We start from the raw sequence: 9,779 nt of genomic DNA, 5'->3' as shown, positions 1-9,779 counted from the left end.
TACTGGCAAATCCTGAGCTCCACTTGGAAAATATACTCAGATCCAAGCCTTACTCAGCCTGCTCTCTCCCTTGATACTTACGGTCTTTTTTCAACAAAGCAGTCGGAAGCCTTTTTTATTATTATTATTATTTTTGGCCGTGCTGCTTGGCACGTGGCATCTTTTTTCCCCAACCAGGGATCAAACCTGTGCCCCGTGCAGTGGAAGCCCAGAGTTCTAACCACCGGACCCCCAGGAAATCCCCCCCAAGAAGCCTCCTTTTATGCATCCAATCATGCAACGCCTTTGGTTCAAAACCTTCCAGTGGATTCCCAGCTGCAAGAAATGCTAAAGACCTTGCAATGGCCTACATATGACCGGACCTCGGGCTGCCTCTCTTACCTCCATCTCTTTAATCTCTCCTCCTTGCTCACTTTCACTCTAGTGAGGCTGGTCTCTTTGTTGTTCCCTGAACACACTAAACACACTCTTGTCTCAGGGCCTTTGCACCTGTCATTTTCTTTGCTTGGGAGGTTCTTCCTCTACTTATGTGAATGGCTCTCATTTTCTTCAGATCTCTGTTCAAATGTCACCTCAACTAGGAGTTCCCAGACTGTTCTTTTTTTAAAAAGCATCCCTGCTTCCAACCCCACTCTCCTGTTTCCCTTTTTCTCTACGACATGAATTACTATGTGCCACCTTCTAAATGTCACCTATTTACTAGCTAGTTTCCTCCACTGTAAGCAGGGACTCTCATCTGTTTGGTCCCACACACCTAGAAGAGTGCCTAACACAAAGTTGAATAAATATTTGCTGAAATGAATGACTTTCCTGAACCTACAACTACTCTCCAACTGCATTAGGTACAATATTAGGGGAGGTAACACCCAAAAATCTTAGAAAGCAAATAAGCTACCTTCATAACCAAATTTAACCTGGCATATTTTAGGCAACTGATATAAAATATTAGCTAATTGTCGTGAAAAATGATAAAACTCTACCCCCCTTGTACAAAAAAGCCTAAGCAGTATAACATCCCATTCTGCAAAGCTTACTTACCAGGCACTTGAATATTCACTTATGTATTCAACAAATACTGGGCAGCTACTAACATGCTAGGCACACGCAGCTGCCCCAAGCAAAACCTCTGAAAGAAACAGCACTTATCATACTAACGTCTTCTCCCACAGCTAAATGGACTAGGGAGAATCTCAAGCGTATGGACACCAATCTTTTAGACTAAACTGAAACAGTGTTATGTTCTACCTCTCCAGAGAATCTGAATTGAGAGACACGGATATAGTCAAATGGATGGTAGATGGAACTGCAAGGTAAATGGTGCAGAGAAAATGGCTTGGGCACTCTGTTAGGCAGTGTGCATGAGGAGGGTGGGGAGAAGGCTAGAAGAGAGGCAGACAGACAAGAAAAGGTGCAGGAGGAGAATGACAACATGACTTCCAAGCAATGGAACACGGCCTTGGTTCCTGCCTGGCCCAGTCAAGTCCTCTGACATTCTGTTTCAGCAAGGCTTTGTTCCCTAACCTTGGATTATCAGCAACACTGTTTTACAACTGATTGTATCTTTACAATACTACCCTTTACCCAAAGAAGCCTGAGCAGTTCTTTCTATATCTTTAGACACACTCCAACCTACCAAAGAAAAATATCCAGATGGTCAAGGTTTAAAAAAAAAAGTTATTTATTTTTAAAGGCATTAATACAAACCTTAATATACTTACTAGGAAAAAGTTACAATATACAAATGGGCTCAGTCGAGATTTTGACAGATTGACTTTCTGCACTGTATGTGACCTTGAGTTTCTTTTAATCACTCATATTTCCATCGTTCAATTATTCAAACTGATTATTCCCTCGAAATATCTAACTGCTTATTTAAGCATGAGTCACATGCAACAAGGGGAAAGGAATATGACATGCACCCATCCGAGTGTTCATGAAGAAAATGATGAAACTTCTGTTCACATCGACCAGGGCACATCAATATACTATTCTCCTTGGGAGAGAGCTGCACCTGAATATGAGATACAAAGTCTAAATACAATTATGAAATTTAAAAATCTATTTCCTTATAAAATCATAAAGAGAGAAAACAAAGCAACACACTCATCATGGTAAATAAAACTAGAATAAAATATGCTAACACAAAAGACAATGTAATACTAATTTCAATCCTTATGGGAAAGTTAGGTATTTAGACAAATTAATTGTGAAATTCATTCGAAGGAATAAATGGGCAAGAATATTTTTTTAAAAATTCTTAAGGAGCACTGGTATTTGATCTGTCCTAAAAGAATTTAAAACATATTAAAAACAATAAGCAAAATTATGTGCTAAAAAATAGTAATTAGGACAATACAAACAACATTCTACAACTACAATACAATAAAACTAGAAATTAAACCTAACTACCTGAAATTAAAACAGCTATAAAGAATAAATAAAATAACAATGCCTAGCAACACACAGTAATCACTCAAAAAATACAGCTATGATTACTTGTAGAGGAAAGAAAAATATCATGTAACAGTTTCTAGTTTCCTTTACAATAAAAACCCAACGAACACAGAGCTAAGAGGCTACTGAAACCAAGATCTATAAAATAAGACTTTATTTACTCTTAACCAGAAATATTTATTTAAAATTTAAACACAAAGACTCACTAATGCTTAGGTACACTGCTTCACATCTTTCTTCTTCTGCCTAGGAACCAAGAACTGGTTTTATTTAAAGTGGAATACAGCTCAACTCTAAATAATATGTCATTTTAAAATGTAAAAGGCCAATCCATGTGTCACAATAACCAGTAATGAAAGGATCAGAACTTCGAAGCTCAGAAGATTAGTCTCTCCTACAGTACGGAGGTTCCTTAAAAAACTAAAAATAGAGTTACCATGTGATCCAGCAATTCCACTCCTGGCCACTTGTCTAGAGAAAATTCTAATTCGAAAAGATACATGTACCCCAATGTTCACAGAAGCACTATTTAAAATAGCCAAGACATGGAAGCCATCGACAGATGAATGGATAAAGAAGACGTGGTGTATACATATACAATGGAATATTACTCAGCCATAAAAAGAATGAAGTAATGCCATTTGCAACAACATGGATGGACCTGGAGATTATCGTACTAAGTGAACTGAGTCAGACAGAAAGACAAATATCATATGATATCACTTATGTGTGAAATCTAAAACAATGATATACATGAACTTATTTACAAAATAGAAATAAACTCACAGACACAGAAAACAAACTTATGGTTACCAAAAAGGAAAGAGGGAACAGGGATAAGTGTGGAATTTGGGATTAACAGATACACACTATTATATATAAAACAGATAACAAAGACCAACTGTATAGCATTATCTTACAATAACATATAATGGAAAAGAATCTGAAAAAGAATGGGTATACATACATGTATATGTATAACTGAATCACTTTGCTGTTTACATAAAACACTGTAAATCAACTATACTTCCATTAAAAAAAAATTAACCCCCCCCCCCAAAAAAAAAAAGAAAGAAAAGAAATTAGTTTCTCCAAAAGCTTCTCTGACTATATTACTTGGTGTCTTCAAAATATGTTACATATATAATCTCAGGACAATAGCTGAACCCACAAGTAATGATAACTTAAAATAATCCTGTGCAAAAGAGTACATACTGTATGACTGCATTACATGAAGTTCTAAAATAAGTAAAACTAATCTTTGTTCACAGAGGTCAGAATGGTGATTGCCAGGAGAGGTAAGCATGGTGAATGACTAGAAAGGGGTATAAAGGAACTTACGGATTGAGAGAAATGTTCTTTTATCTTGAAGTAGTAACAATGGTACACCTTCTCAAAACTGATCAAACTCTTCACTTTAAATCTGTGCATTTTACTGTATATAAATTATACCTCAAAAAAAGTATTTGAAAAAAAATGAGAGTGGTATAAAAATGTTCTTGAATCCTCTTGAAAGATGACAATTCACACATAAAAATGATAAAACGCCAAGTATTTTGTGAAATACCTGAATACTGAATGCCTTCTACTGATTGCTGTGTATAAATACAGATTTCTGCAGAAGCAGGAGCTGCTTTGGTTAAACTTTCAGAATTTTATTTTTGAATTGAATTCACTGTTTTCTATTCACCAAGAGCTTGAAACAACACATAACTTAAGTTTATAACCATTAACCCTGTAGTTTATTTCTGTTAATGGCAACCATGCATAAAAGCCAAACTGACAACATGACTAGGATAAAGTAAGGGATCTCTGGCTGATCCCTTAATGAAGGTATGCTTCAAATACAGCATCTCACCTTCTGTTTGCTTATCTTCTGAATATAGGTCAGACCATGGGTCTTTCATCTAGGATTCTTCACAACAAAGACAATTACTACAGTGAAAGCCAGAAAACAAGCTGTTTTGACTTTACTAGTAGGATTAGTCTAGATAGTTAGTGTGGTGACTTTGCTGTTGTCTCTCTGTACTTAAGGGGGAAGCTGCTTCATTATTCAGTACTTAAGTTAAGGAAAATAGTGTCTAAAAATAACCCTGGGTCAAACACCATTACAAGTAACTCAACTTTCAAAACCATTCACCCAATGCAGGATTTGTTCTAAAGAAAAGCCTTCTAGCAAGAAACAGAACTGATGCCTAACCTTTCATGATGAATAAAAGATTTGATCTGAAAACAACTCTGAAATCTTACTTCCATTTACCATTTTCTCTCTTCTTTGACATTCCCTCCAATCTCTGCTTTAAGCCCATCCTAGATTTCAAAAAACTGTGCCAGATACTGTAGACATGATGAATGAGATGTAGTACCTTGCCTCTAATGACAGAGGAAAGACAGATATATAAACAATAAAGATAATATACTGTGAAAAGTTATGTAATAGAAATAAGCAGAGAACAGATTCTGAGAGGGGAACTTGGATGGATGGAAAACGGATGAGAAGGCTGAGTGGCATTACGGACAGTGGTATAACATCTGGGCTACCTTAGGCCTTGAAACACACTGCCCTAATGCTTCCAGCTTGTGCATTCTCTGCTTGGAACACTTCAGCCTAAGTCGTCCCCTGCCTGATTCTTCTATTCACCTTTTTAGACGCAGCTGAATAACCTAGCTGAAGACCTTCAACTGAATAAAAATGACTTTAATTGAGGAATGAAATATAGGTAACTACACTTTTAAATGTGAGGAGTTACATAATTTTAAAAATATACCTCCCAGGAATGCATCGATTTTATAAATGATGTTTTTCAAAATTTGCTTTTCAAGGCAACATGGAAACACCTACCAAGAATCATAATGTCCATAACTTTTTATTAAATAGTCACAACACAGAAAGTTACCCTAAGGCTGTGACAGAATAGAATCAAGTACTACATATAAGAAGGTATTTACTAGTGTTATTGAGAATGCCAAAAGCTACTGAACTAAAGGAACAGTGGCATAACATACAGGCAAACAATCTGACAGAAAGAATATGTAAAAACATAAAAAATGTGATGTTAAGTGGGGATACACACACACACACACATGCACAAAATACTGATGACAAACATATCAAAATATGAATGAATATGGACCAAAAGCGTAAAATAATATGTAAAAAGGGAATACAAGAACAGACACATAGCTTTTACTAATTTAGTTAAAAACACTGAACATTTTTCTTATGTACTTTTCAAACATACAGAAAATAGAAAAAAACAGTACAATGAACAACCACATGAACACCACTTAGATTCAATAACAGCCACATGTTTCACGCACACACGTATACATCTTGCTAAATCATTTAGAAACGTATTACAGACACTATAACACTTCACTTCTAAATACTTTAGTATGCACATTTAAAGACATTCTTCTAGAAACTACAATGCCCTTATCACAGCTCCTAAAATTAGCAATAATTATCTAAAAGCATGTAAAATGCAGTCCATATTCAAATTTCCTCAACCCCCAAGTCTCTTATAAATGGCTTTTCAAAACCAGGGTCTAATGAAGGACGCCACATTGCATTTGGCTGTTATATCTCAAGTCACTTTTAATCTGGGATAGTTACCCACTCCGTGTCATTTTCTCTTTCATGACACTGACTTTTTGAAGAAAGGAGGCCAGTTATCTTCTACAACATCCCACGTTCTGGATCTGTCTAATCATTTCTTTTGTGGTGTCATTTAACTTGTTGCTCTATCCCCAGTATTTCCAGTAGATCTTAAAGATTTGTTTAAATTCCAGTTAAACTTTTTTGACCAGAACACTTCATAGGTAATATAGTGTGTTTCATACTGCATCTCAAATCAAAAAGCAAATCTGACTACAGTGATGCAAACTTTCATCTCTGATTCTAAGGATCTCCTTATTATAAAGGTATGTTTTCCTTTCCATACCACCAACCAACAAGTATTTGCTGAGATGATACTTTGACATCATGAGAATTCTAGAGGGGATTGTAGATCAATCTTTTATCAAATAGTTTTTGCATCAAAATGTCTTTAATATTGTTTTACACTAACTTTTCTACTTTTCAATATTTCAATTTTTAAACATATATTTTTCACAAACTATAAAATTTATTAAAAAAAAGCAAGATTCTCTTTTATAACGATGGCAGACTTACTCCTTAATTGAAATGTGAGCACCTTCCTTCTTTTTGACTTTGTTTGAAACCCTGTAAAGATAATAAAGGAATTTAGAATAACAGAATACACATTTTATACAGAAGTGAACATTTTGTTTCACATAAGACATTTCACTAATTCTCTTTAACAAAATATCATAAGAAAATAAGTTTACAGTCTTCAAATGTGCTTTAAAAGTGATCCCAGGGTAAACAATTATTAAGCTGCAATTAAGAAATTTTCTTCTTTCACTAAGTCTAAAGATGTTCCTGAGCCAACTTATACCTTATTTCTGTCAAATAAAATATACCTGTCATACTCATTTATTAAAATAAAACCACTAAAAACCAGTGCTCACTAGGTAAAAACATTTTAAAGTTAAAAAAAAAAATCAAGACCCAAATATTTACTTTTTTTTGCTGGTCACACCTAGTACAAATGTCCTACTCCTCTCTTCTGGTCTCAATGCCTTCTATCTTTCCCTAGATATATACTAACTTTGTACTTCAGTAATCTTTATCTTCGAGGCCACAAGATGTATTAAGTGACTTTTTACTAATAAGTACCAAAGTTAGAGCCTATATTATGTTATTTCAGTAACATTACTTTCATTCATCTGCCGCCTCCTAGGATTTCTAGAAAAAGAAAAAAAGGTATGGGTTAAGAGCTGCACCCAAATCCTATCTGGTTGCTCTTATGACAACAGATTAGTAATGGAAAAGTTGTCAATCGTGTATGCTTCTGAGGAGCAATGGTTAAGAACTGCTAGCTGAAGGCAACGGTCTCTAAAACACACATAAGCTATTGGAAAACATAACAGTGAATAGAAACTTCTTTTTAATGGTAAAAATTTCCAAGAGACAAAAATGCAAGATCTAGGAAATGGCAATTTTACACTTCTGAATATGAACATAGGTTTATATTTTAATTTATGCAGATATACAAATAATACTGCCAAAAGTAAAGATCTTTTCTCTGGAACAAGTTAATCATAGCTTAACCCTGAACTTGTGGCAAATATACTGGAGAAGGCTGCTTTCCTAGGAACTGTTGCTTGAACTCACGAAAGAAACAGAAACATCTGCATTTTGCTGGTCAGGATCAGAGTTCAAGGTCTGTTGAAAATCTGCTAGGTTTTAATAACAGTACAATCAAGTATGTGAAATATGAATGTTTATGAGTACAATTAATCAACTCTAATTTTCATCCATGTCTTCCTTCAAATCAAATATATTCTAACATGTTAGAACATTCATATTTTCTACCTGTTGCTAGACTTATCAAAGAAGAAAGCAAGGTGTAGAACTATTTAAGGCTGTGGTAAACAGACATTTTCAAGTTGTGCCGGTGGCAATACACATGGAAAGAATTGTGGAAAGCCAATCAAAAGTATCAAAAGCTATTAAAATGTTTAAAAAATAAAATCAAATGTTTATACTTTTTGACCCAATAGTGGTACTTCCAGATGTCATAAGGAAATAATCTGCATGGAGCTTTATATACAAAAATGGTTATCTAATTACCAGAGGAAAAACTTGCTAATATTCCACATTTAGCAAATGATGAACTTATTCTGAACCAGACTTACTATGAACTGGGCACTATTCCAGATGCTAGAGATTCGAGGTTACAAGACAGACAAGGTCCCTGCTCCCATGGAGCTTACACTCTACTGGAAGGAGACATAAACAGGTGAAGAAAATCATACCAGGAACGATAAATGCCATACAGAGAATCTAAGTGGGGTGATATAATAGAGAATGAGGGTGGATCACTTCTAGCTTCAACAGGGAGGATGAAATTTCAGTTGAGATGTGAATAGCAAGCCAGACAAGTGAAATATAAGGTAACAGCTTTCCAGACTAACGAATAATGAGCAAAGGCCCAGAAGAAGATATAAACCTGGACATGAGCAAGAAAAGAGGCCAGTGTTGCAGGAGTGTAGTGAGTAAGAAGAGTGTGGAGGGACTTCCCTGGTGGTCCAGTGGGTAAGACTCCACACACCCAATGCAGGGGGCCCTGGTTTGATCCCTGGTTGTGGAACTAGATCCTGCATGTGTGTCACAACTAAAGAGTTCACATGCCACAACTAAGAAGTCCTCATGATGCAACTAAAGATCCTGTGTGCTGCAACTAAGACCCAGCGCAGCCAAAAGAAAGAAAGAAAATTAAAAAAAAAAAAAAAAAAAAAAAAAGCATGGAATTGTGGGTAATAGAACTTGACAAGATACATCATATAATACTTTGCAAACCACAACAAGGGTTTTGGATTTTAACCTCAGCGTGACTGTAAGCTATCGGGGGTCTTAAAGGGAAAAACATGATGTGCTTTACATTTTAAAATATCACTCTAGGGACTTTCCTGGTGGCGCAGTGAATAAGACCCCGTGCTCCCAATGCAGGGGGCCTGGGTCAAGGAACTAGATCCCATGTGCAAGCTGCAACTAAGAGTTTGCATGCCACAACCAAGGAGCCCATGTGCTGAAACAAAGGAGCCCGCCTGCTGCAATGAAGATCCAGTGCAGCCAAATTAAATGAGTAAATAAATAAATATTTTAAAATAAAATAAAATATCACTCTAGCTGCCATATGCAGAATGGATTCAGTAGGGTGGGACGTGAGATTTCCTAAGCAAAAAGAATACTTGGGATCTGCTGCAGTAAGGTAAGAGATAATGATGTCTTATCTAGAATATATAAAGAGCTATTACAACTTGTCAACAAAAAGACAAACAACCTATTTAAAAAGTAGCCAAAGGATGTGAATAGACAGTTCTCCACAAAAAGATATATAAATGGACAACAAACACATGAAAAGATGCTCAACATCATTAAATTATTAGAGAAATGCAAACCAAAACCATAATAAAGTATCCCTTCATGCCCACTAGGATGGCTATAATCAAAAAGGAGACAATAACAAGTGTTGATGAGGATGTGGAGAAATAGGAAACCTCACACATTGCTGGTGGTTATATAAAATGGTGCAGTCACTTTATTTCTTTAAAAGGGTTTGTTGTTGTTGTTTTCTGATGTGGGCCATTTTTTAAAAGTCTTTATTGAATTTGTTACAGTATTGCTTCTATTTCTTGTTTTGGTTTTCTGGCCAAGAGGCACGTGGGATCTTAGCTTCCTGACCATGGTTCCACTA

General features: G+C 35.6%; 1 protein-coding gene across 6 annotated transcripts in view; it reads right to left on the bottom strand.

Moving 5' to 3' along the window:
- Window positions 1-1,654: 1,654 nt before the first annotated feature.
- LOC130856723 (survival motor neuron protein) overlaps window positions 1,655-9,779 on the bottom strand; it is a 35,312-nt gene continuing 27,187 nt past the window's right edge. For 2 of the 6 annotated variants that reach the window (XM_057741562.1, XM_057741585.1), the window contains 3 exons: window positions 6,629-6,679; window positions 2,661-2,700; window positions 1,655-2,011 (listed from right to left, as the gene is read on the bottom strand). In XM_057741562.1, the coding sequence (XP_057597545.1) occupies window positions 6,632-6,679 (48 nt within the window). In that variant the 3' untranslated portion in view covers window positions 1,655-2,011; window positions 2,661-2,700; window positions 6,629-6,631. Of the gene's footprint in view, window positions 2,012-2,660; window positions 2,701-4,714; window positions 4,828-6,628; window positions 6,680-9,779 lie in introns of all 6 variants that reach the window. The other 4 variants (XM_057741552.1, XM_057741574.1, XR_009054672.1 and 1 more) reach the window with 3 other exon arrangements.

The sequence above is a fragment of the Hippopotamus amphibius genome, chromosome 1 (genome assembly GCF_030028045.1).
Source record: "Hippopotamus amphibius kiboko isolate mHipAmp2 chromosome 1, mHipAmp2.hap2, whole genome shotgun sequence".
NCBI classification, from domain to species: Eukaryota; Metazoa; Chordata; class Mammalia; order Artiodactyla; family Hippopotamidae; genus Hippopotamus; species Hippopotamus amphibius.
The sequence above is the reverse complement of the archived record's forward strand: the minus strand, read 5'-3'. Positions and strand labels throughout refer to the sequence as shown.